Source organism: Herpailurus yagouaroundi, unplaced genomic scaffold, assembly GCF_014898765.1.
Source record: "Herpailurus yagouaroundi ecotype Mexico unplaced genomic scaffold, PumYag 193, whole genome shotgun sequence".
Taxonomy (NCBI): domain Eukaryota; kingdom Metazoa; phylum Chordata; class Mammalia; order Carnivora; family Felidae; genus Herpailurus; species Herpailurus yagouaroundi.
Genome location: NW_024412424.1, coordinates 2,409,805 through 2,434,987, shown reverse-complemented (window position 1 = coordinate 2,434,987; position 25,183 = coordinate 2,409,805). Strand labels below are relative to the sequence as shown.

The window sequence follows — 25,183 nt, the reverse complement described above, 5'->3', positions numbered from 1 at the left end:
CGGGGGCGGGGGCGGGGGCGGGGGCGGGGGCGGGGGCGGGGGCGGGGGCGGGGGCGGGGGCGGGGAACGGGAACGCCCCCTGAAGACCCAGGCTTAGCAAAGGAAGGCCTCAACCTCTCATCCCTGCAACCATATGGGAACCATTATTGGACAAGAGCAGAAAGGTGATTATCTCTGATCGGCTATTCAGTCCGTCGCTCCGGAGCTTGAGCCAGTGACAGGACGCCACTCGCCCCCGCCTCCATGACGCAAGCAGGAGGGCGGGGCAGATAGGCACCGCCCCCGCGCACTATTGGCTGACCACACTGGTCCCCGCCCCGTTCGTGGGTTAATCTGCGTGGGAGCCCCGCCCCCTGGCTCTGTGTGCGTCAGTGGGCTACTTCTCCAAGCGCGGCTCCGCCCCAGGATGGCGTCACGGCTATATCTGCATATGAGGCCCCGCCTCACTTTTTGCAGGACGTCACCGCGGACTGCAGGGGCCTGAGCCGCTGCTGCCGCCGCCGCTGCCCCTGTCGCGCAGCCCCATATCAACTCACGGGGGCCCTGTCACCACAGCTGCCGAAAAGTCGCCACCGCTAGGGTCACCACCGCATCGGTGCAGGGCACGGTGAGTTCCCGGGCGGCCTGGTTCGCCGCCTCAGCGAACACCTACATAACCTTCATTTGACTGATGGGCTTGCAGGGTAGGGGACGAGGTTGGCTAGGGTCAAATGGGAAGAAGGGTGCGGCGATCACAGCCCTTGTAAGGGTAGGGCCCTGGTTCCCCCTACCTGCCGGAATCTCACCCCCACCCCCCACCCTCGGCCTCTGCGGCGGAGGGGGAGGGGAGGCGAGTGCCTTGCGGGAAGCTTTGCGCGCGGGAGGTTCTCTGCGTGCGCGTGCGCGTGGTGTGAACACACGTGTGCGCGCCCGCCTGTGCCGGCGGGTTTGTGTGCATACCCTTTTGCTTATGTACCAGGGTATGCTCGTGTGACCCTGTGGGTGTCCCGACTCTCGTGAGTGCGTGCTGCACGCGTGTGGAAGGAGACGCATGGACTGTGATGTACGTGCACGCCGTGTCCATACGTGCACTGGAATGCGTGCCCGCGTGGGTGACGTGTACACGCCTGCATGGGTGGAGGGCGTCCTGCGCACGGGTGGGCTTGTCACATTTGTATATGCGTGTTGGTGTGCAGACAAGTGTCTGCGTCTCTTTCCTGTGCGTCGAGGGTATTCGACTCTCATGTGCACACGCGTGTACGGCTGTGTTCCCTGCTGCGTGCACGTGAACGTGTGCACGCCCCGTGCCTGTCACATGACCAGCTGCTTTAGCCCGATCTCTCCTATCTTGGGAGTCTAGGGGAAGGGGGTGCTGCGACTCGCATCCCCGCGGGATCGTACACGCGTGTGCACGTGCGCCCGAGCAGCTCCGTTCTGAGGAACATGAATGATTGATGGGGGGCGGGGCCGGCTGCAGTCACCCCTACCCGCCTAGCCTTAGGGTTTAGGATTACAGTCGGACCTGGGACCTGGGCCGAGGGCGTGCTGGAGGGGCTTGCTGGGGTGTCCCTACCCCCACCTCCCTGAGCTCCTCCTCTGACACTTCCGGCCTTTCAAGGTCACCGCCGTCCTTTGCCACGGCCCCACCATTAGCACTGGGGCTTCTAATGAGATAAGGGTAATCTCAAAACACTAGTCCCCCTCAAGAGCTCTGGAGTTCTCTGCACCCTGTGCCTGGGGCTTAGGCAGTTGGTGGTGGAAGGGGACTCCTCAACCTCACCTACACCCCACACACCCAGATGGCGTCTGCCACAGACTCACGCTATGGGCAGAAGGAGTCCTCGGACCAGAACTTCGACTACATGTTCAAGATCCTCATCATTGGCAACAGCAGCGTGGGCAAGACGTCTTTCCTATTCCGCTATGCAGACGATTCCTTCACGCCTGCTTTTGTCAGCACTGTGGGCATAGACTTCAAGGTCAAGACCATCTACCGCAACGACAAGAGGATCAAGCTGCAGATCTGGGTGGGTCCAGCTGGGGAGCTCCTGTCTCTCACTTGCCCTTCCCAGAAAAGCAGCCCCAGCTTTGTCTGCTCCCTGTCTGGATTCATTCGTTCACACACTGGGCATTTATCAGGTGCCTCCTGTGTATCCGGGAGCCAGAGGCCCAGAATAGAGTGCTTGTTCTCCCATGGGTGCCTAATCACTGCTCTCTGGGTGTGGGGAAGGAGCAAATGCTGGGTCCTTTCCTATGCCTTGCTATTGTCAAGAGCATCACTTGGCTTGGTGCCTCAGTTTCCCCATCTTTAAGCTCTTTCATATGAGTCTGTATTCGGTTTCAGCTGGATCTTGGCCCCCCAACCTCATTCCCTGGGACAGGAGCAGGCACTTTCCCCCGGGGTCTACTGGTCACCTCCCTTAACCCCACAGAGGCCTGAGGGAACCTGTTAAATCCCAAGTCAGAGCCTTCCCTTCTCTGCTTCTTGCTCTCCCATGGCCCCTACCTCACTCAGGGTAAAACCCATACCTGTCCCCTGGCTTAGGAGTAACCCCTCTCCCCCGGTCTGGGAGCCCCTGCCTGGTCAGTCTCCTTCCACCTCCGCCTCCTTACTGTTCCTCAGATGTTCCAGGCACAGACCCACTTCAGGGCCATTGCCTGGGCTGTGCCTTTTGCCTGGATTGTCTCTCCCTTAATTCCCACATGGGTCCCTCCTCCTTTCCTTCAGCTTTTAAAACCATACCCTCACCTGCACTGCCTGTCCTTCCTTATCCAACTTTCTCTTTCTCCTCGGTCTTTGTCACCCTCCAACATAGGATACGTTTTCTTCTTTTTTATGTGTTTATCGTCTGTTTCCTATCCCGGGTTGTCAGTTTCACAAGGCAGTGATTTTTGTCCATTTTGTTAACGGCTGTGCCCCCAGTGCCCCGCACAGGGTGTGGCACAGGTCACTGCCCAGGTATGTTGAAGGAGTAATGGAATGATTCTGTAGGTGCCTGCTTCTGGAGGATGATGGAGCACAATGTACGTGGCCAGTCTGCTTTCCCTGAGCCACCTCTGGTCCCCAGGGGGGCTGGGCTGGACAACCTCAGGGCTTATTTCCATTCTGAGGAGCTTATGTGTGGGTCCTCTCTGACCCCTGTCTTTTCTTCCCCAGGACACAGCAGGGCAAGAGCGATACCGGACCATCACCACGGCCTACTACCGGGGTGCCATGGGCTTTATCCTCATGTATGACATTACCAACGAGGAGTCCTTCAACGCCGTGCAGGACTGGTGAGCACACCCCATCCCCTCGTAGACTGTCTTCAGAACTGGGTTTGATGCGAAGCCCCAGCTGCCCTGGCAGAAATGTGAATACTAGATTCTCAGACCTGCCGTCAGTCTGTAATCATTAAAGCTTGGTAGCATTGGCTCGAACTAAGGGAAAAAAAAAAGGGTTTCATTTCAGATGGAAGAATGAAATATGAAACATGTAGAGAGAAAAAGTCAGGGCGGGGGCAGAGAATAGGACAGTTCTCATAGGTGAAAGGATATAAACGTTTACATTCCTGCCCAAAGTAATGCTAAGTTTTAAGGAAATTTCTGAGTTTGCAGAGGAGGGAGAAATTCTCTCTGGGGGACAGGGATCTGGGAAGGAGGGCTGCTTGAAAGGGGTTTCAAAGGTCTGGGAGCCTCAGAAGCGGCGTGTTCCTGGCAGGACACAGGCTGGAAGGAGGGACCAAGTCTGCCAAGTTCAAGGAATAATCAGGAGGTGGGGGACTAGAGTGGGGTGAGGGAGGGAGGAGACAAAAGGACGCTGGAGGCAGGATCCTCCCAGCCCTGACCCCACCTGTCACCGCCTCCTCCAGGTCGACCCAGATCAAGACCTACTCATGGGACAATGCCCAGGTGCTGCTGGTGGGGAACAAGTGTGACATGGAAGATGAACGGGTGGTGTCGTCGGAACGTGGCCGGCAGTTGGCTGACCACCTTGGTGAGTGCCTCATGGGGCCGCACACCTCCAGGCTAGGAAAGCGACAGCGAGGCCCTGAAAGGGAGGGGACGCGTCCAAGATCTCACGGCAGAGCCAGGACAGGGCCTGGATTTGAATGCAGACAATTCACGCTTTCTGCAAATGGCCCTGATCCAGGAGCCGTGAGATGGACCTTGATGGATGCATAGGAGTTCACCAGGCAGGGAGTTACTGATTCATTCGGATCCCCTCGCTGCCCGGCCTCCTGTCGGGTTGCTGGGCCTGAAGGACCTCATTTTACGGGGGGGCTGGGCTGGGGGAGTGCCTGGGGAGGGGGGCAAGCTCTGCCTGGAGTAGGGAAGACCTGGGGGAAGGCACTGGATCTGGTGCTTGAGCAAAGGGTGCTCTCTCGGGCAGAGGGAACAACTTAGGCAAAGGCCACAGGTGGGGGAGATCGTGGGTGTTTTGGCGAGTCGTTTCACACGGCAGGGCCACGGGGGCCACTTGGAGGAAACGTGGCCGATCGTGCAGGGTCCGAACCACACGGATCCTCTGGAGAGGCCGCAGGGAACCAGAGGGTACATAAGCGGGGGAGGGCACGGGCGGATGGGAATGTCAGATGCTGCCAGGGTCAGTGCACAGGCTGGGTCGGCCGGCGGGAGCAAGGAAGTAGGTCTTGCCAGGGGCCTGGAGACCAGAAGGGACCGTCTGAGGGTGCGGGGAGGAATACGAGCAACAGGGCCCACCCGGCCTAGTGTTGCTTCCCTAGAGGGCTTGTTGGTGCCTTTGACAGGTGGTCGGCACTGGGGATCTCCAGATGTTCCCTGCCCTCAGAGAAGGGGCTCTGGGAGGCAGAAGACCAGGGTCCTCACCCCTCCCTTCTCAAACCACAGGCTTTGAGTTCTTTGAGGCAAGCGCCAAGGACAACATTAATGTCAAGCAGACCTTTGAGCGCCTGGTGGACGTCATCTGTGAGAAGATGTCCGAGTCGTTGGACACGGCCGACCCTGCAGTCACGGGTGCCAAGCAGGGCCCACAGCTCACGGACCAGCAGGCGCCTCCGCACCAGGACTGCGCCTGCTGAGAGCTGCCCTGCCCCCACCCCCGCCCTCCCCACCCCCCCGGGCCTGATCCAGCCCCCACTGGCCGAGGGCGCGAGACCTCTGCCCCCACTTGGCCCCTCACCCTTATTTATTATTGTAGTTATTTATTTATTTATTGGAGATGTCCCCCAGGGGCACGGGCTCCCTGCCCATCCCACGTCCCACCCTGTACATACAGCCCTGTCCCCACTCTGCCGTGGCGTGTCGTGGCCCTGTGAACTCACCGCTTCCCCTCAAGACCCCACCTTTTTTAAAATTCACCCCCCATCGAGAGTTACTGGTTTTGAAGAGGGGGCCCGATGACACCCCAGGGCAGGCTCATTGGGTGATGGGAGGTAGTCTTGTTGGCCAGCCTCTTGGCTGTGACTCGCTGGGCCAAGGCCACTCTGGGGGGGGGGGGGTGTCTCAGCATGGACCATGGGGTGGATCAGAGCCAGGCAGTGACCCACCTGGCTCCTCACCCCCAAAGTTTTACCCTTTTTTAGAGGTGAGGGCTGCTGTGGGTACTCGCCACCCTGGGACCCCCCCCCAAAACACCAGACCTGCTCGGACGTCATGAGTGTCAAACGTGCCCCTTGGATCCCCAGGAGATGTCATGACCACACTACACACACCCAATAAAGTGAATGGATGACGCCATGTCCCTATGAGTGCCGGCCTGCCAACGGTGGCCTTGGTCATCCACAGCAATTTCAATGACAAGATAATTTAATAGAATTTCCACAGCCCGTGACCCGAGCAGGATACTGGAGGCCACTCGGCCCCGCCTAAGGCCCCAGATTCTGGAGGTCAATTCCAGGCTCAGCCCTGCTCTAAGGGCATGGGCTGTGTCCCCACCTTGGGCCCAGGGTCCGTCCGTGCAAGAAGGTCTGGTCACACACCCTTCTGGACTCCTCGTCGCCAAGTGAGCCCTCATCCTCCAGTCTTGTGGCTGGGCTCAATCTTGCGGGAAAGACTCAGCAGGGACCTGGTCAAGGTCACATCAAACAGCAGAGAGGGGCTCGGTCTTTACCCTGCTGGTGATCAGCTCCCCACCCACCTACTGTGGTTTGTGGACTGTCACAGGCACAGGAGGACCTCACCGTGGAGAGCAGATGCATTGCCGTTGGGGGTTCACACGTGTGGCCCCTGAGGAGTCCCCTGGGTGCCTGGTGCACCCACCGTGCTCACCCGGTACTTCAGGTAGGAGAGGTACGTGTCCCAGCCCAGCGTCAAACCATTGATGTACGTGACTCGGAACTGGCTGGGCACGAAGAGAAAGTTCACCAGCTGCGCGGCTGGCCAAACGCACCAGTCGGCCTGAGGGGAGGGGCGGAGTGTGGTCAGGGGCAGGGCCTTGAGGGCGTGGCCGCGAGGGAAGGGCGGGGCCCGAGGGGGTGGGCGTTGCCCACCTTGTAGAATTCCCAGAACTTGTCCCGCAGCTCCTGGCAGCTCTCATCCAGGGTTTGGCCCTCCAGGCAGCCAAGGCCTGGGAAGGAAACCAAAAAATGGGAGTGTCAGAGGCTGGGGAGTAGCGGTGATAGAGTAGATGGGGCAGGAGCCCTGAAGGCCAGTGTCCCCGGCAGACAGACCATGTTTTAAAAGCCTTGTGGTGGGAAGGGCCACACACAGCAGAGTGGCTGGGGCGGAGAACAAGTCGGTTCCAGTGAGGGAGAGGTTACAAATAAACACGCACCCCAAAGGATGAAAATGCACCCTTCCTGAGGCTGTTTTATTTCCTGCCTTCCACAGAGGAAACAGCCTGGGGGGAAGGGGTGGGGAGGATGGGGGAAACTCATCCTAGAGTCAAGGGCTGGATGACTGCACCCCAGCAACATCAACCCCCTGCACCCCATCAACATCAACCCCAGCCCCAGCAACTCTTCCTTCAGCCCCAGGGCCTTTGCACGGGCAGTTCTTCATGCCTGCTGGCTCCTTCAGGTCTCAGCTGAGTGTCCTCTCCTTTGGGCAGCCCTCCCAACCATTGCCTTGGGCCCACCTGATCCTGTCCTCATCCCTCCTACACTAAGGATCATTGTCTGATTCTGCCGTTCATACCTGCCCCCGACGGGTCTGTCCTGTTACCACTGGGACACAGCACCCAGGCCCGAGCCACTCACAGAAGAGCACGTCAGAAAGGCACCTCAGCATCCTTCTTAACACAAAGCTGGCTATGCCCCTCCTGACGTATGGAGGGGCAAAGCCCAAGCTCACAAGGCTCCTTACCTAAGAAGTACCAGACGCCTAGCATGGGAGAGGCCACCAGCTGGTCGATGAGGACCTTCCTGAGGACGTTTGGGAGGCCACGGAGGCCGGATGCTGGGAGCAGGTGGTCCAGCCAGAGGTACCAGTAGTGCAGGAAGGGGCCCATACTGCAGCCCACTGCAAACATGCTAGCTGAGAGCAGTCCAAGAGTCGGGGAGGGGGGGGGGGGAGGGCACGTCAGGCAAGCAAATCCCCCCATCCATTCCCTCCCTGGTTAACCTCCCTCCCTGATTAACCTGAAGTTCTCCCTGAGCCCAGCCGTACGATCTTCCATTACAAGCCCCACTGCCAGGCACCGTCCCAGTGGCTCCTCTCCCGTTTTCTCTCATCCCCTTCACCACCCTCTGAGCAGGTTCTACCGCTGCCCTGCTCTCCGGACGAGGAAACAGGCACAGCGGGTTGGGAAGCGTGGGGCCGGGGCACAATCCCAGGCTGACTGGGTCCGGAGGCTGAGATCTCGACTACCCTGGGTGCGGTTTGGTCTCTGTGCAGAAGGGAGGGAAGCTGACAAGGGGATGAGTGGGGACGAGGCCTGGCGGGTGGAAGCGGACAGAAACTGGATATGGGAGGAGGCAGGGACCAGGAAGTAGGAGGAGATGGGAGACCTGGAGTGGGGACGGGACAGAGACCCCGAGGTGGAGACCCGAGGGTGGGTTTTGAGGGTCTCGGGTGCACGCCAAGGTCAAGGGTCCTGCCGGGAATTAGGGCCACGGGTCAGGGATCTCCAAATCTGAGGCTGGGGCCAAAGATCCTAGGGGGCCAGGGGCCAGTATAGCGCGGGCCTCCTCACCTGAGCGCCGCGGGTCGAATTTCTGGCCAGGCCGGGCGCGGACCTCCCAGGATTGGCGCACGCCGTCCCCGGCCGCCATGAGAGCACCGCAGCCCAGCGTGTTGGTGACGAGCAGCGCACGACCTTGGAACAGGGGCTGCCCCACGGCCCACAGACCGCGCAGCCAGTGCCTGCCGCCGGAAGCCATAGCCCGCCGCTACTCTGGAACCCGCGCCGGGATCGCCGCCCTCCCGGTGCTGGCCAATCGCACTCTGTCTTCGCTTTCTGCACGCCCGCCCCAGTACTCGCCAATCACTGACCGCAGGTCGCTCAATTTTGCGGGCCTCGAGAGGTATTAGCCAATAAAAGACCGGCATCGCATCCCCGGGCCGATCGCTGAATGAAGCCAGTCTTTGCCTTCCGCACCAACGGACCAATCGCAAATAGGCGTCTCACTGCAACACGCATATCAAAGGCTGACTGTCCCTCGTTTCCCCGCCCCTTTCTGCGCCGGCCAATGGACAGCCGTCGCCACACCCTTACCGACCAACCCACTACTGCACTGACCAATCACAGACAAGCGTTATGCCGGCGAATCACTGCCGGTTGTCCAGCCTCCTGTGTTGAGATGGTCAATTTTGTTCTCCTTTTTAGTTGCCCTCCAGGTTCTCAGATTCTCCCGGAATTCCTGAAAAGGAATGCGACCCGTGACCACGACCGCTCCCGCGGCAGAAGTCTAATCCCGCAGACTCTCACGGAACTGGGGGAGAGATACAGTTCTGATACGCGCGCGGCCCAGTTGGAGGCTGATCCGGACATTGACCTTGGTCCTGACTTTAGCTGGGTATCTGACCTCAGTTCCATAATAATAACAATTAAAACGTTAGGCACCGTTCTGGGCACATTACATGCATTAATTTATTTCCCAGCAGTTATACAAACAATTATATCCCTATTTTATCTCCCGTGTTCCTGTAGGGGAAAATAGGAGTTTCAGTGGAAAGCTGTGGCTTAGAAGGAGCCAGGGTGTCGCAAACTGTGGCGTGTGGGCCAAATCCTATTGCTGTTTTTAAGTGTGTGAAATAGTTGAAATAAAATTTCTGGACCCGAGAGAATCCGTTTTGAAGTTCCATTTTACTTTGCAACTAATGAACTCTTGAGCTGGGCTGGACAGCAATCGTTTTACAAGCAGTTGCTCATAAAATTTTTAAGAGTTTGCTTCCCCACATGAGAGGGACACTTTTCTGGTTACTCAGGAATCTGTGCTTCCTGAAGTGTGATTCTGGGACCCCGGATTAAAGCCTTTGTTCCTTTTCAGTTCCTTTTCACCTCCTTTTCTCAGTTTACAAATGGTTGGGGAAACAAATCAAAATAAGATTCCGTAGCATGAAAATTACACGAAAATCAAATTTCTGGATCCGTAAATAAAATTCTATTGGAACAGAGACATGCTCATTCTGTTTCTGTATTGTCTACCCTCACTACAATGAGGAGTCGCAACAAAGACTGTGGTCTGCAACAACTAAACTATTTTGCTATATGCCCCTATACAATAAAAAAATTATTGGGGCACTGGCTGGCTCAGTTGGTGGAGCGTATGGCTCTCGAACTTCGGGTTGTGAGTTGGAGCCCCACTTTGTGGAGATTACTTAAAAATAAAATCTAAATTTAAAAAATGTTTTTTAAACCCTTCAGGGGTTTCTGATTTTGATTTCTATGGAAGATTTTTTATAAACTCTGTAGTTACAGGATTACAGAGAAAAATAATTTTTGCTTCGAGACATGCAAATAAATTCAGCCAGGTGGAGAGACACTTCCCCTAATCTTTGTTCCATTAATTTGCACATTTATTTTACTATTCCTAATTTGCTTCTTGTTTGGATCCCCTCTGAAATGGTTTTAACATCTGACCGGTTCTCCTCATTAATAATGAGTTAAGATGGGGCGCCTGGGTGGCTCAGTCGGTTGAGTGTCTGACTTCAGCTCAGGTCATGATCGCACGGTCTGTGAGTTCCCGCCCAGAGTCAGGCCCAAGTCAGGCTCTGTGCCGGCAGCTCAGCTCAGAGCCTGGAGCCTGCTTCAGGTTCTGTGTCTTCCTCTCTCTCTCTCTGCCCCTTCCCCACTTGCACTCTGTCTCTCTCTCTCAAAAATAAGATAAAATAAAAACATTAAAAAATGTACAATTTCCCGTGCTTAAAAAAATAATGAGTTAATAATTTTTAACATGTGCTCATTTTTTTTTAAATCTGTAGGAGAGTTGTGATTTTACCTTTTCTTTTCTTTTTTTTTTTTTTTTTGGAAAATTGTCCTTTGGCACTCCCTATTGCTGTCAAGTGCCACAGCCTGGTATTCCAGGCACTAGATTTTATTGCATCTTGGTGGAAAAACCTCCAAAATGGCCCAAAGGTGGGGAAAACATCACACTGTTCACAGGACAGAGTCAGGTAGGCTTTGTCAATAGGCAAGTACATTTCATGGTGGCTACAGTTGTGATGATTCCCAAGGGGTAAGATAATTTCACTGTTTATTGTTCTCACCTTTGTTCTCCTCTCTATAGATGTGTGCTTTGCCTTTGATGCCTTTGTGATGGATATTGTCACCTGCACTGGGGGTGTGAGAGTCTGGGAATCTGGCTTTATGGTCTGACCATTTGATCATTTCTATCGGAAGATTCCTAGTTGCTGGCTGAGAGACAATGGGAGATCAATGAATAATTTCATAGAAAAGGGCGTCTGAGCGGCTCATCCCTATATACTTTAGTTGCTTTTCCATCATTGCCTCCCTGTGTTCAACCTAGTAAAGAAGCACCTGGGCCTAATTATTTCTCGAGTCTTCCTTTTTCTCATAAGGGCTCCCACGTGTGTGTAAATAAAATCCACGTGCTTTTAATCTGCTTGGTGTTAGTCTCAGCCCGAGGCTGTCCTGCTTGGTAACCAGGATGGTGTAACATTGGCTGGGACTCCGTTGGCTCTGGGTCTGCAGTTGGGAGGTCCCGGGGCCCGATGAAGCCAGCAGTAGGTAAGATTTCTTACCTCATTTGCCTTCTGGATCTCTGGCTCTAGTGCCTGGTGGGGAGAGGATGCTAAAAATTTCTCTTTGTTCCCTTCTGGGTTCCGATTGGCGAGAGGGAAGCATTCGGAAGGACTAGCTCTTTGGATTCTGCGTGACTCTTGTAAATTTGGTTTTGAAGGGCGCCTGGCAGGGCCTCAGTCGGTTAAGTATCTCAGTTTTGGCTCTGGTCATGATCTCCCGGTTCGGGCCCCACGTTCAGTTCAGCTCTGCTCTGATTGCCTGGAGCCCTCTTGCGATCCTCTGTCTCCCTCTCTCTGTCTCTCCTCCGCTTGCTCTGTATCTGTCTGTTTCAAAAAAATAAATAATAAAAATAAACTTCAAAAATTTTCTGGTTTTGGGTACCCGCTTGTTAATCCCTCCCTCCCAGATGTTGTTTTCCTGTTTGTCCCCTTTTGTGGGCTGAAAGCTTGGCTTGGCTTTCTGCCTGCCTGTTGTCAGGTCTGGGTGCTGCAGGGGACCAACCATCAGGTTAGGAGCCCTGAGAACATGTCAAGGGCCAGCCAGAAATGTGGGTCACACCTCATTTGTGGTTAGGGTCGTTGCCAGCTCTCTGGAGAATGTCTGTCCTGTTGGCTGTCTTTGAGAGTGGCTCTGGATCTTGGGAAGAATGAACTTTTGTGCCCTCCTTGGGGACACCTCTTATGTCCCTGGTTAGGTCATAAAAGGCTTTGGTTTGGGTTTTCTTTTTTTTTTTTTTTTTTTTTTTTGACGTTTATTCATTTATTTTTATTTAAAAAAAATTTTTTTTAACGTTTATTTATTTTTGAGACAGAGAGAGAGCATGAACGGGGGAGGGTCAGAGAGAGAGGGAGACACAGAATCTGAAACAGGCTCCAGGTTCTGAGCTGTCAGCAGAGCCCGACGCGGGGCTTGAACTCACTGACCGCGAGATCATGACCTGAGCCGAAGTCGGCCGCTTAACCCACTGAGCACCCAGGTGCCCCTACGTTTATTCATTTTTTGAGAGACAGCGAACGGAGGAGGGGCAGAGAGAGAGACATACACACACAGAATACGAGGCAGGCTCCAGGCTCTGAGCTGTCAGCATAGAGCCCGACACAGGGCTCGAACCCACGAGCTGAGAGATCATGATCTGAGCCGAAGTCGGACACTTAACCGACTGAACCACCCAGGCGCCTCCGGGTTTGGGTTTTGAATCACTTGGAACAGGTATGCTTCTGTTTAAAAAAATAATAATAAGGGGCGCCTGGGTGGCGCAGTCGGTTAAGCGTCCGACTTCAGCCAGGTCACGATCTCGGGGTCCGTGAGTTCGAGCCCCGCGTCGGGCTCTGGGCTGATGGCTCAGAGCCTGGAGCCTGTTTCCGATTCTGTGTCTCCCTCTCTCTCTGCCCCTCCCCCGTTCATGCTCTGTCTCTCTCTGTCCCAAAAATAAATAAACGTTGAAAATAATAATAATAATAATAATAAGATTTCAATAGCGCCAAAAAAATTTACTGTTTGTGTGAGCTGAAGCCTGATAAGATATTTAAAAGGACTTTTTTTTTTCATTATTATTATTCTTAAAGGAACTCAATGGACAGAAATTGGCCTAAGGAGGCTGATATTCTGAGGCTGTTAGGAACTATTTTCAAAGCCTTCTCTCCTAAGCTAAAATGGGAATATATACTCAGAGGGCCACTTGGGAACAAACCGGCATGTGAAATCTCTTAAAAATCTTCTTTGCAAATATTAGTAACTCGTTCCATCTGCCAGAAACATAGTTTGGAGTCAACTATTAAAATAATTTTATTTTTAAATCTATTTTTTAATTTAACTTTTTTTTTTTTTTTTTAAAGTAAGCTCGATGCCTGTGTGGGGTCTGAACTCACAGCCCCAAGATCAAGAGTCACATGCTCCACTGACTCAGCCAGCTGGGCATCCCCTGAACTATTTTTTTTTTCAAACACGTGAGTTTTGTTATTCCTGTACCTGTGTCATGGCTAAAATTTAAAAATAGGAGCTATAAGATCTCTGATTGTATCTGTCTCTATGTTTATGTGGCATTTTTCTACCTCCAGAACTATTGCTAAAAATTGTCAAAGAGCTCTATTTAATTGGCTTTTTATTTTATTTATTTATCTTTTTTTTTTCAACATTTATTTATTTTTGGGACAGAGAGAGACAGAGCATGAACGGGGGAGGGGCAGAGAGAGAGGGAGACACAGAATCGGAAACAGGCTCCAGGCTCTGAGCCATCAGCCCAGAGCCTGACGCAGGGCTCGAACTCACGGACCGCGAGATCGTGACCTGGCTGAAGTCGGACGCTTAACCGACTGCGCCACCCAGGCGCCCCTTTATTTATCTTATTTATTTTAGAGAGAGAATGTGAGTGAGTGAGGGGCAGAGAGAGAGAGGGAGAGTGAGTGAGGAGTCTGGAGCGGGTCTCGAACTCACGAACCGTGAAATCACGACCTGAGCAGAAGTAGGATGCTTCACCAACTGAGCCACCCAGATGCCCTTTAACTGACCTTTTAAAAAAATGCTTACATAAGTTAAGATTAGTCAAACGAGGTCGTTATCTCTGTGTTTAAGATTATAAAATGATAAATTCAACCCTAAGAACAAAACATACTATAAAAGTGAATGGTTTGCTTATATCAAGCATGATACTAAATAAAAAAGGAAGAGAGTCAGATGTTTAACTTTGTAGGTTCTTTGAGTCTGTGATTTTTTTTTTTTTCAGAGAGTGCAAGTGGGGAGGGGTGGGGACGGGAGAGAGAGAGGGGGAGAGGGAGAGAGAATTTTAAGCAGGCTCCATGCTCATAGTGGATCAGAGTTGCACGCTCCACGGACTGAGCTACCCAGGTGTCCTGTGTCTGTGATTAAAAAAAAATTTTTTTTTAACATTTATTTATTTTTGAGAGAGAGAGAGAGAGACAGAGCATGAGCAGGGGAGGGGCAGAGAGAAAGAGGGAGACACAGAATCGGAAGCAGGCTCCAGGCTCTGAGCTGTCAGCACAGAGCCCGATGCGCGGCTCGAACTCACAGACCGCGAGATCATGACCTGAGACGAAGTCGGTCGCTCAACTGACTGAGCCACCCAGGCACCCCTGTGACTTTTGATACTTACCTGATTTGTCAACAAGAAAGATAACTTAGGATGCTGGCTAGATGTTTCATGACTCATATGTTCACAAGTGATCTAAGCATAATTTTTAAAAACGAGTAACTTAAAAACATGTAAGTGGATAAAAGTTTATGAGTGAGCGTTTTGGACATAATTACGTCTTATGAAAAGTTTGCTCAAAAGTAGTTTGCCAAATCTTTTGGGAAACTTGGAACCTTGAAGTTTTGCTAAGTTGGATGGTGGATGTTCATTGAATATCTAGATCCTTTCCAGATAAGATAAAATACTGAAACGTTACTTACTAAACTTATTGAAGATAGTCCCCTTTGGCTCCTGAATTTCTACAGAGGGTCTAAAGATATTTGGGCTAGTTTGTGAACATGACTTTTGTCCCATTGAAATATTGTACCGTAAGAAAGCATACACCTCTAGAAATTATGAAATGGCGGATTTACAGATTTGCTGATTTAGGGCAGAATGTTGGCCTGTTCTACAGTTTACAATTGTATACAGTTCTACAGTTTACTAATTGTATACAATTAGTGGTATATTATAATTGGTATAAGAAAACAAAACTATTAATCAGAGTATAGAAAAAAAAACCTCCTATATAAAGAATGCAAGGAAAGTAGGATGTGTTTTGGTAGGAAATGTATGAGGTGTGAAGGATAAAGGAGAGTAATTTTGTCCTAGCTTAAAGGTATTTAAAGATTGTTTCGGGGCGCCTGGGTGGCTCAGTCAGTTAAGCCTCTGACTTTGGCTCAGGTCACGATCTCACAGTTCGTGGGTTCCAGCCCCGCATCGGGCTCTGTGCTGACAGCTCAGAGCCTGGATCCTGCTTCGGATTCTGTGTCTCCCTCTCTCTCTGTGCCACACCCCCCGCCCCCATGCTCTGTCTCTCTCTGTCTCTCAAAAAATGAATAACTGTTAAAAAAAAATTTTAAAAAAGATTGTTTTAAAATAAGAAAGAGGGGGGCTCCTTGCTGGCTCAGTTGGTAAAGCATGGGACTCTTGATCTCAGGGTTGTGAGTTCGAGCCCCACATTGGGTGTAGAGATTACTGAAAAATAAAATCTTTACAAAAAAAATATGAACGAGGAAAACAAAGAACAAAAACCTAAGTAGATATAGAAAGTTGGAGAGGGAGAAAGAGAGGGAGAGAATTTTATCTTGTGCAGTCAAGTTGTCAAAAATCAAATGGATTTATTAGAAGGGTTTTAACAATGAGCTTCAATATCAATAGTGTCCCTATGCAAACTGGAATTTTTTTTTGCTTTCTCTGTTAGTTTTTTTTTTAATTTTTTTTAATGTTTATTTATTTTTGAGACAGAGAGAGACAGAGCATGAAAGGGGGAGGGTCAGAGAGAGGGAGACACAGAATCGGAAGCAGGCTCCAGGCTCTGAGCTGTCAGCACAGAGCCTGACGCGGAGCTCGAACTCACGGACCGCGAGATCATGACCTGAGCCGAAGCCGGCCGCTTAACGGACTGAGCCACCCAGGTGCCCCCTTTTTTTTTTTTTTTTTAAATGTGTATTTATTTTTGAAGGAGAGAGCGACAGATCCCTGCTTGGGATTCTCTCTCTCCCCCTCTCTCTGTCCCTTCCCTACTCTCTCACACACTCTCTCTCTCAAAATACATAAAAACTGGGGTGGCTGGGTGACTCAGTCAGTTAAGTGCCCGACTTTGGCTCAGGTCACCATCTCACGGTTGGTGAATTCCAGCCCCTCATGGGGTTTGCTGCTGTCAGCACAGAGCCTGCTTCGGATCTTCTGTCGCCCTCTCTCTCTGCCCCTCCCCTGCTCACGCACCCCTCTCTAAAAACTAAATAAACATTTATTTTCATTTTTTATTTAAAAAACTAAAAAAACATTTTTTTTAACGTTTATTTATTTTTGAGGCCGAGACAGAGCTTGAGCGAGGGAGGGGCAGAGAGAGAGGGAGACACAGAATCTGAAGCGGGCTCCAGGCTCTGAGCTGTCAGCACAGAGCCCCACGCGGGGCTCAAACCCACAAACCAGGAGATCGTGACCTGAGCGGAGGTCAGACGCTTAACCGAGCCACCCAGGCGCCCCACTAAATAAACATTTAAAAACAAAAGAAAATAAATAAACTTAAACAAAAAAAGGACTTAGTATGAAAAAAAAAAAAAAGAACAAAGAAGGTCTCATTAAGATTGCTCATATCCCTTACACGTTGAAATGATAATGTATCAGATCCATATCAGGTTAAACAAAACCTCAGGTTAAATAAAATCTATTATTAAAATTAAAAAAAAAAACTTAAGTGATGAATTACTAGGTTTTACTCCTGAAACGAATACTACACTGTATGTTAATTAAATTGATTTTAAATAAATAATAAAGTAAAACAAACAAACAAAAAAAAACCTGGGAGTAAAAAAAACGTGTTACCCCCCCCACCACTTTATGAGAAAGTGAAAGTCATTTTTACTTCTATTTGCACAATCATTTCAAGATTTCTCGTTTATAAACCTCCCTGTTTTTTGAATGCTTCTTTGAACATCTAACCGGGTTTCTTCATTAATCATGAATGAAATAAAATTTTTAACATGTAATCATTTTATATCAGTCTAAGAATCCTATTTTTTTTTTTTTTTTTTTTTTGAAAAGTATCTTGGGGCTCCTGGGTGGCTCAGTTGGTTAAGCATCCAGCTCTTGGTTTGGGCTCAGCTCATGATCTCATGGTTGTGAGATCGAGCCCTGCATCGGGCTCCACACTGAGTGGGGAGTCTGCTTAAGGTTCTCTCCCCCTCTTCTTCTGCTCCTCTCCACCCGGGTCTCTCTCTCTCTCAAAAACAAAAACTTTTTTTTTTTAAGGTATCCTATAATATGTCCCGGTGTTCTCAGCCTGGCCTCAACTTGGCATTATAGCTCCAGATTTTCTTTTTTTCTTTTTTTTGAGAGAGGGCGCAAGTGAGCAAGGGACAGCGAGGGGCAGAGAGAGAGGGAGACAGACAGAAGCGGGACTCATCCGAAGTGGGGCTCAAGCTAACCTGATGTGGGACTCGAACTCACCAACCGTGAGATCATGACCTGAGCCAAAGTCAGATGCTTAACCGACTGAGCCACCCAGGCGCCCACAGCTCCAGGTTTTGCTGCTGGCGTGGTCTTTGCACTCTGTTCCTCTTGCCTGGAATGCGGGGATCCACCCCCCTGCCACTAGTGAACGCATTCTTTGAAACTCCCTAGACAAGATCCCTTCTCCACCTTCGGGCTCAACTCCTATTAGTGCGGGGTCAGCAAAAGGGAACAGTTAGTGTTGTGGGTTGAATTAATGAATACCTCCTCTGCCCAATGAACTCTTACTCACCCTTCAGAACCCGAGCCCCACTGCCCCTATTCCTACGCAGAGCCTTCACGCTCTCTCTGGGGTCCTCCTGCCCTGGTGCCTCCCTCTGGCCCATCTCTGCTCCCTGTGGGACCAGGAAAGTCTGTCCGGCTCTGCATTCCCTAGAAAGGAGACTTCTCAGGGGTCTCGGCACGGTGTGGGCCGGAAGAGAGAGATTTGCGAACTTATCAAATGAATCACAGCATCCAGCAGTGTTTATTAAACTAGTTTCAAGGTAGCACCGTCACCAGTGGGGCAAGAGTCTTGATGTCGGGGCAGGATTGTGAGTCTGGGCTTCGTGGAATGTGTAGAAATTCTCCGGATGGTGAGTAGCAGCCGCTGAGAGTCAGGGATCGGAAAAAACGGGGGCAGTGCTCTGGCTCTTCCTCCATCAGCTCCCTTCGAGGGCGCCAGCGGTCACTTGAAGCAGAGTTCCCTGTGGGAGCTGGCCACGGGTTGGCAGACATCTGGCTTCTCACCCTGGAGGGGACAGCCGTGAGCTGGCGGTCCCGGAACGAGTCCCTACCCGCCCCCAGCGGCCCCTCTGTTCCCCTTCCAGCTTACTTGGTACAGGTGGCAGACGAGGCTTAGGAGCTGACTCAGATCTTTCAAGGGTTTCTGCACAAAACACGACAGGAAGTCGTACAGTCTCCCCGGCTCCACTTGCCCCAACTAACCTGAGTCTGGCCCGGAAGGGGCTGCAAATGGCTCCGAGTCTGGCCCCTGCCTCCCAGACCAGCGGGCACATCCATCATCCTGGTCCCTGCCCCGGGGCCACACGCAGGGTCGCGAGAGCTCTTACCCCATTGACGACGACCCAGGGCACATACTCGTGGCGCGGCTGCAGGGCATCTGTAAGCTGGGCGTTAATGTGCAAGAGTTGCATGCCGCGGTCCCCCATTGCACACTCCATGATGGTGTCCGGGGACACCTCCGGAGCATAGATCTGCAGGCACTGAGGGTGAAGAAGGGTTGCTGGTGAGCTGGAGCATTGCCTCAGCTTCCTCTGTGTTATCTCCCCAAAGGTGCCTCCTCCAGTCCCCCCCCCGAGCCAAGCTTCTGTTTCCTCACTGGCAACAGGAGACGTTTGGGTCCACAGCAGTGCAATAAGACCCATAAACAGCAGGTGCTTAATATTTGCCTGAGGGGAGGCCCCCAAGGCGGGAGTCCGACTGCTCCTGACTCTCATGAGACCAGACCTGCAGCCCCTAGACTGGCCTCTCTAGCGTCTCATTTTCCTCGGAGCTTTCCTATGCGCTGTTCCCTCCACCAGGAACACCCCTCCACTTCCTTCTCCAGAATCTTCTGAGTGCTCCCTCCTCCTCACTCTTCTGGCCCCGCTATGACTCTGCAGGGCTGCGGGGCATCCCGGGGTGAGGCCTCTTAGGCGGTCCAGATGTTTGATGAGTGAATAAACGATCGGCATTCATGAGTTACTCCGTTGGGAATTGTTTTCTCGTAACCCTCCCGAGAAGTAGGCGGGCCTGTCCCGTCATCCTCATACCCCAGATGAGGATCATCATCCGTATGCCTGTACGTTTCTGTTCATCCAAGCCCAGTTCAGAGGCAGCTCCTCCAGGAAGCCCTCCTTGATCTACCCCTGCCTCCAAAAGATCTTTGTTCCCTTGATTCAGAGATGTGAGGCTTCCCGAGGGAAGGTTACTTTCCTGGGGCTACAGACAGAGGGGTGGTCGGGCCAAGACTTGAGCCTGGGTCCGTCTGGGTACAGGGAAGCCCAGGGCCTCCCAACCCGGGCCGAGGGGAGGGGTGTGGCTCACCGGCTTCAGGTTTTTCTCCATGTCATCCATTTCCTCCAAGCAGACGATGGTCAGGAAGGCCATATTCCTCTCCAGCTGGTCCCACAGGCAGGCCTGTGGGATAGGGAAGAGACAGGCAAGGGCATGAAGTGGGCCCAGGGCACCCCTACCTACACCACCCTGGGAGTAATCGCGGGTGTTCACTAATAAAGGGGTGAACGAGGATATGACTCAGTGGAGGCACGCAGGCAGAGGATGGGGCCGGTTCCAGTCCCTTCTGAGCCTTGCTTCGGCCTTCCCGACAACGGGCAACGTCCCCAGCCTCTTGCCCCCACCGCTCGGGAATTCTGGGAGCTGCTCACCTCCACCTTGTTAAGCTTGCATTCCTGCTCACCGTGCTGACATGTGAACTCCCACCTGCCGCTGACATTTTGCTCCTGCAAGGCAGCTAGGTGAGTGCTGGCTGGCCCGCCGGCTGCCCCCTCCCCTGGCGCCTCGGTTTCCCCAGTGCCAACGTACCTGGGCATTTCCATAGGGCACCAGCGTGACGTTGAGGATCTCCAGGACCATCAGCCAGGTCGGGAAGAGTTCTCGGATCAGGAAGGCCCGACAGCCGGGGCACAGTGCCTCGTAGTAGAGGCTCACGTTGACAGGCGGGGATTGTGACTTCCCGAGGGGCCCCTGTGGGCACAGGTCCCCAGCCTGTGTGGGAGGAAGGGGGTGTGAAGGGAGTACAGCCCCGCTTGGTCCTCTTGCAGAAAGGTAGCTGCAAACAGTAGGGGCTCCATTTTGCCCTCCTTTCAGACGTTGCCAGGTGGAATCCTGACCCTAGGCTTTATTGCATCCCTAAGTCTTCCTAGTTTTTCTGCAAAACAAAGACTTGCAAACAGTAGGCACTTAATTTATGCACAGCTCTTGCTTTCCTTCAGTTGAGGTGAAACCCCTGGCCCAGGGGAACTGTATGCAGTAAGGACCCGAGGCATGCGCCTTTCTGGTCACTGCCCTCAATCCTGCCTTCTCAGAGGTGCATACCACAGGAGACTAATTCATGCTCATTTGTTGCCACCTCATCCCCCAGAGCCTTGGCCCCCGAGCTGAGCAGGGCCCTACCCTTGCGCTGACTCCTTATTTATTCTTCCTCTTAAGGGGCCCAGGTGAACCCCTCCCAAACCCCACTGCAGAGGCGGCGCCTAATATGTGCTGATTTCCGGTTTCGGCTGACGGATGGCAGCAGCCAGTGTCTGTGCAGCAGTGAGCAGGTCGCTCAGCCTCCGGCACAACTGCTTGCTCGGCCCCAGAAGCACGCGAGCTCTTTCTTCCCTGGCCGGAATGCACCCAGTAAGCAGCACCTGCAGGGTCGGTGCCACGGGCAGACTTATCTGGGCTTCCCCTGGCATACAGAAGGAGATTCCTTTCCCGCCCCAGACGTACACAGTAGGTGCTCAATGCACCCCCGGGCTGGGCGGGCGGGGGGTGGGTGAAGGACTGCCGGAGAGTCTCGGACGCGAGATGGGAAAGTGAAACGAATCCGAACGCGGCCACGGTGCCCGCGGGTGGGGTTCGGTACCCGCCGGAACAGCGTCCCCGGGACCCTAGGCTTTCCCGGCAAAGTCCGGGGAGAGGGGAGGAGCCGCCTGTCCCGCGTCGCCCCCTGCCTGGGCGTCGGCCCCCGCCGGCCCACCCGCCGCGTCGCCATCCCTACCCGGCAGGCGGCCGCCCCCTCGGGGAGTCTGTCCAGCGAGGACGCCCGCGCCACCGCGGGGACCCCCAGCAGCAACAGCAGCAGCAGCGGCGGCGGCGGCAGGAACGGCACGGGTGGCGACGAGGCCATCACAGCCGGGCCAACGTGCGGAGGCGGGAGCAGCGGCCCGGGGAAGGAGCAGCCTTTAACCCCGCGGTGGCCCAGCCCCCAGCCGGACCCGCCTCCCGATGCCCACGCCCCTGGGGGCTGGGGCTGGCGTCTCTAGGTACCTATTGACCTCTCTGGGTCCCTGTCCAGCCTGTCCCCCACCCTCACTCCCGCCAGGTGCTGGGCCCGCCATCCCGAGGCCGTGGGGCCGCCTTTCCATCTCTCTCGACCCCTCCCAGCCCCCAGGGTCGCCCAGTCACGTGAGGCTGGGGCAAGAACTCGGGGGAGCAGAGATTAGGTGGAGGCTTCAGAGATAGACACAGAGAGAGGGAGAGAGAGAGAGAGAGAGAGAGAGAGAGAGAGAGAGAGAGAGAAAGAAGGGTCTCCATGGGCCCACAGACAGCTCTGGGGTTGGCCAGGGTGACCCAGGCCCCCGTTCCTAGCCTGGGAGCCCCCTCTCCCTACCCTGCTCTTATGGGGGAGCAGGGAGGGGCTGCACAGCCCGTCCCCGCACCCCAGACTTGCGCGGGGAGCCCCTCACTCTCGACCATGGGACCTGCCCCTCGCCCCCCCCCTCCCCCCTCCTCTCAGGCTCCCCAGCCCCGGTCCTGCCCCTCTCGCCCCCTCCTCCTCTCAGGCTCCCCAGCCCCGACGCCTCAGTGCCACCAAGCGTGGTCCCGCGGCGCTGACTCAGGCTTGGCCACAGCTGGGCCAGAAAGCAGAAGCCAGTGGGGGGAAGGCCCCTCACTTCTCTGGGTCCTCCCAGCCCTGGCTGGGGTGGGGGTGGCAGGCAAGAGGAAAGCTGGAGTTCCTTCTCTCCTCCATCCAAAGCTTGGGGGGTGGGGTGGGGGGGGTGAGCATCCAGGCCCGCAGGGAGCTCCCATGGGAGGGAGGGGGGTTGACCGTGGGGAACCCCAAACCGGGTTTGTCTCCAGACTCCACCGGACACCTCAAGCGATGGACCCTCAGCTTCCCCTTCTGTAACATGGGGAGAAGAGTGAAGTCTGGGGAAGAAAGCCACGTGGTGGGCTCAGAGGCAGAGGGAGGGTTGCCCCAGGCTAGGGGTGGGGTGGCCCAGCTGGAAAGGTCTTGGGAGATGCAGGCAGAGACTAGCCTGAGGTGGAGGCTGGGGGTGATGAGGGAATAACCCAGACGTTCAGGCCTTGCAGGGCCTCAAATACCAGGCATGACACAGGACCTGATCCCACGGGAGGAAATGCCCAAACCTGGCCCAGATCACAGCCAAGTCCCCAGCTCCCCAGCTCTGCCTCCTTCCGGTCTGGGAGAAGCCCCAGCCTCCCAGCCTGGTGTCCATGGCAGCAGCTTTGGGCGGGGGCGAGGGGGTTCCCTAAAGTCCCCACGGCTGGATGGTCCTGCCAGTTCTCTTTGAACCCTTTGCAAAACCCATTTTTGTCAGGTCTCTGGAAGAGGAAGCCCTACAACTTTGTAGAGTTTGTGTGCACTTGCTCCATGCAGGGCAGGGCGGAAGAAATAATCCTAAATTGCTACAAGTTTTCCAGTGGTTACTAGGCCCCAGCCCGATTGGATGAATTCCCAGAGGTAACCTCATTCCTTTGCTTATCCAAGCCTTAAGAGACTTGCTCTTGGGGGTGGGAGTAGCAACTATTGATCCTACTTGGTGAGACGAACCTGAGGGTCAGATCCTCTGGGGAGAGGATCAGAAAGGTGGGGGGGGACTGTCCCAAGGAGACAGCAGGTGGCTGAGTGCAGGCAACTGCTGGAGGCCATGTGGGGTGTTACTGCTTGTCTCCAGGCTCAGCCTGCTGGTGTCATGGGACCTAGAAGGTGACCTTTATCCTGTGTTCTCCCACGCAGTGGGTGAAGACCACAGGGGAGACAGCGTCTGGGCTGGAATCACTCACGGGGCACAGCAGGGACAGCCCTGGGGAGAGTCCGGGCGCTCAGGCCAAGGGAGGCAGGTCCTGCCCCTTGGAGCCCAGTGAGAAACAGCTCAGAGGGCAGCTTTGTTCATTTATCCTGGGCTGCTGCAGGCATGCTGGGCCCTGACAGGTGCCAGCCCCGAGGGGAGAGGGCAGAAAGCTTACTCTCTGTAGGGGGAGGGGGGAGGAGAGGGGAGGGCTGAGAGACCGGGACCTTGGGGAGGGGAGGATGGCGAATGGTCAAGGTCAAAGACACCATGAGGCCCCAGGTCAGTGTCCTCTGGGACCTGGAGGCCTGAAAGTCGGGTGGGTGTGGAGGGGGTCAGAGGAGGGTCAGCAGGGAGGGGCTGGCACTGAGGGCATTAAGGACATGGGGGGGGGGGGACTTCTATGTGTGATGAGAGGGTTGTGCTATCCACCCCACCTGGCAATGACGAAGCTGCCCATCAGAGGGGAGGCGGCTTTCCTGAGGGCCTGGCTGGTGGCCGTGGGCTGGGACTCAAACCTGGGGGACGGCCTGGATGCTGGTGAGAAGCCAGGCTGGAGTCTGGGGTGCCTTGAGGAGGCCGTGGCGCAGGGCAGAGCTCAGGGTTTGAGCCTCTCTGCCCTGTGACCTTGGGCAGGTCTCTCAACTTCTCTGGTCACAAGCAGCTAAACCGGGTGGCGGGGAGGGAGGGAGGACTGTCAGCCTTCACTGGCTGCCGGGTCTGTGTGACCCTGTGAATGCCAGGGTCCCCAGCACATGGGAGCCATAGAGAAGTCCTGTCACCAACAACAGAAGCATCCACACGTTCGATGTTTTATATCCGTATCAGTATCAACGTACTTTACAAAACCTGCCTGCCAGCCTAGCTGGGCAGGCAGGAGGTGGGGGGGATGGGGGTCCGCGGGTAGTGTAGAAAACCAGGGCTCTCATCCCAAAAGAGGAGAGAAAAAGGGACTTTACAGTCAAGAGAAAATCAAATCAGAACCCAACATGATCGAGGAGAAGCCTTGAACCTACACTGAGTAGAGGTGCCGTGGGCAGTGATGCGTCTCAGCCGCCCGAGCGGTGCCGGGGGCCTCTATTTCTGGGAGGCCTGGTGCCGGGTGGGGCCGGCTTGTGAGTTTATTTTTAACTCTTTTCATTTTGGGGCGTTGCTTCTTGGCCGGTGGCCCCTATGGGGGGGATAACCAAGTGGTGGTTTCACTTCAGGGTTTGGAGGGGAAGTTGGGTCTGGGGGCGGGTCCCGCCCGGCCCAGAATGTCCCAGCCGAAGTTCTTGGAAGTGGCCAAGTAAAGTTCCTTCCTGCCGTGACCCCAGGTCTATGGCTTAAAAATCGGGGCACCCAGGCTGGGGCCGCACAGCCCAGGGGCCTCTGTAAACATGGCAGGTGCAGCCAGGTGGGGCTTCGGGGACCCCAGGGGTGGGGGGGGGGCTCTGGTGGGCAGGGCGCACAGGATTAGGGGTGGCCAGAGCCGTGGGGAGGGCAGTGCCCATGGAGGAGGGGGGGCATGGGGTTGGGGAGGTAGGACCCCCAACCCGGAGACACAGAGGGACAGAGAGAAGGACCGACAGGTGGGGAGGGAAAGAGACAGGGTGACGGGGAGAGACGGAGGGAGGCTCAGAAAGAGAGATGGAAAGAGAGACAGGAAGAGGCTCCTACAGGAGCCGGACAGACCAGACAGAAAACCCGGAAGAAGGGGCAGAGGCAGAACGATGGGACTGCCCCCCCCAGCCTCCGGGCCCGGGGGTGACCTCTCCAGGCCGGTGCCCGGTGGTCAGCGGGCGGCCGGCGGGGGCCCGGGCCCGGGGGCCCGCACGGGGTGCGCGAGAGTGACGGTGAGCGCGTCGTTGTGCTGCACCAGCGAGGCGTGCTGGTAATGCAGCACCAGCTCCTTCAGCGACCCGTACAGGTTGTAGGGCTCCGCGAAGCCGAAGCCGGTGGCCGTGCGGTAGATGACACAGTGCTTGGTGTCGCCGTCCACCCTGCAGGCGCAGGCGAAGGGGGCGCTCAGGTGGGCTCCCCCCGGGCTCTCCCCGTTCCCGCTACTCCCACCAGGGGACCTCGGCGCCGGACGCGCATTTCCCCACCCTGGTCCGGAGGCCACCGCCTCCTGCCTTAGCTTCCTCCCTTGCCCGTGGCAGCCATTGTGGC

The 25,183-nt window shown here is 54.6% G+C and overlaps 4 protein-coding genes across 6 annotated transcripts in view; 1 reads left to right on the top strand and 3 right to left on the bottom strand.

Moving 5' to 3' along the window:
• The first annotated feature begins 436 nt into the window (after positions 1 to 436).
• Positions 437 to 5,678, top strand: RAB3A (RAB3A, member RAS oncogene family). Its single transcript, XM_040444923.1, has 5 exons — positions 437 to 607; positions 1,779 to 2,006; positions 3,137 to 3,255; positions 3,831 to 3,955; positions 4,828 to 5,678. The coding sequence occupies exons 2-5, from the start codon at positions 1,779 to 1,781 to the stop codon at positions 5,016 to 5,018; spliced, it is 663 nt and encodes a 220-aa protein (XP_040300857.1). The 5' UTR covers positions 437 to 607; the 3' UTR covers positions 5,019 to 5,678.
• Positions 5,679 to 5,727: 49 nt separating this feature from the next.
• On the bottom strand, positions 5,728 to 8,462 carry MPV17L2 (MPV17 mitochondrial inner membrane protein like 2). Of its 3 annotated transcripts, none has more exons than XM_040444926.1 (5): positions 8,072 to 8,462; positions 7,243 to 7,413; positions 6,429 to 6,505; positions 6,208 to 6,336; positions 5,728 to 6,004 (listed from the first exon to the last, which is right to left on the bottom strand). In XM_040444926.1, exons 1-5 carry the CDS (start codon positions 8,256 to 8,258, stop codon positions 5,975 to 5,977), a joined length of 594 nt encoding a protein of 197 aa, XP_040300860.1. In that variant the 5' UTR covers positions 8,259 to 8,462; the 3' UTR covers positions 5,728 to 5,974. The 3 variants fall into 3 exon arrangements, with proteins under 3 accessions (XP_040300860.1, XP_040300859.1, XP_040300858.1); XM_040444925.1 differs by having other exon boundaries at positions 6,120 to 6,336; positions 8,072 to 8,460; XM_040444924.1 differs by having other exon boundaries at positions 5,728 to 6,336; positions 8,072 to 8,460.
• A 9,264-nt stretch (positions 8,463 to 17,726) lies between these two features.
• On the bottom strand, positions 17,727 to 21,177 carry IFI30 (IFI30 lysosomal thiol reductase). The gene is made up of 7 exons (XM_040444922.1): positions 20,998 to 21,177; positions 19,815 to 19,997; positions 19,658 to 19,732; positions 19,317 to 19,409; positions 18,341 to 18,493; positions 18,103 to 18,156; positions 17,727 to 18,018 (listed from the first exon to the last, which is right to left on the bottom strand). The coding sequence occupies exons 1-7, from the start codon at positions 21,124 to 21,126 to the stop codon at positions 17,956 to 17,958; spliced, it is 750 nt and encodes a 249-aa protein (XP_040300856.1). The 5' UTR covers positions 21,127 to 21,177; the 3' UTR covers positions 17,727 to 17,955.
• Positions 21,178 to 23,828: 2,651 nt separating this feature from the next.
• PIK3R2 (phosphoinositide-3-kinase regulatory subunit 2) overlaps positions 23,829 to 25,183 on the bottom strand; it is a 12,878-nt gene continuing 11,523 nt past the window's right edge. Inside the window, exon 16 of the mRNA XM_040444920.1 lies at positions 23,829 to 25,014. Within this exon, the coding sequence (XP_040300854.1) occupies positions 24,807 to 25,014 (208 nt within the window). The 3' untranslated portion in view covers positions 23,829 to 24,806. The remainder of the gene's footprint in view (positions 25,015 to 25,183) is intronic.

Excerpts from the sequence above, each read along its gene's own strand:
- RAB3A (XM_040444923.1), top strand. The coding sequence starts at position 1,779 with ATGGCGTCTGCCACAGACTCACGCTATGGGCAGAAGGAGTCCTCGGAC. Across the intron at positions 2,007-3,136 it reads GGATCAAGCTGCAGATCTGG|GACACAGCAGGGCAAGAGCG; the intron begins GTGGGTCCAGCT and ends TTTCTTCCCCAG. Across the intron at positions 3,256-3,830 it reads TTCAACGCCGTGCAGGACTG|GTCGACCCAGATCAAGACCT; the intron begins GTGAGCACACCC and ends CGCCTCCTCCAG.
- IFI30 (XM_040444922.1), bottom strand. The coding sequence starts at position 21,126 with ATGGCCTCGTCGCCACCCGTGCCGTTCCTGCCGCCGCCGCCGCTGCTG. Across the intron at positions 19,410-19,657 it reads GCAAGCTTAACAAGGTGGAG|GCCTGCCTGTGGGACCAGCT; the intron begins GTGAGCAGCTCC and ends CCTATCCCACAG. Across the intron at positions 18,019-18,102 it reads TCGTCTGCCACCTGTACCAA|GGTGAGAAGCCAGATGTCTG; the intron begins GTAAGCTGGAAG and ends TGTCCCCTCCAG.
- MPV17L2 (XM_040444924.1), bottom strand. The coding sequence starts at position 8,258 with ATGGCTTCCGGCGGCAGGCACTGGCTGCGCGGTCTGTGGGCCGTGGGG. Across the intron at positions 7,414-8,071 it reads ATTCGACCCGCGGCGCTCAG|CTAGCATGTTTGCAGTGGGC; the intron begins GTGAGGAGGCCC and ends GACTGCTCTCAG. Across the intron at positions 6,337-6,428 it reads AGTTCTGGGAATTCTACAAG|GCCGACTGGTGCGTTTGGCC; the intron begins GTGGGCAACGCC and ends CCCTCCCCTCAG.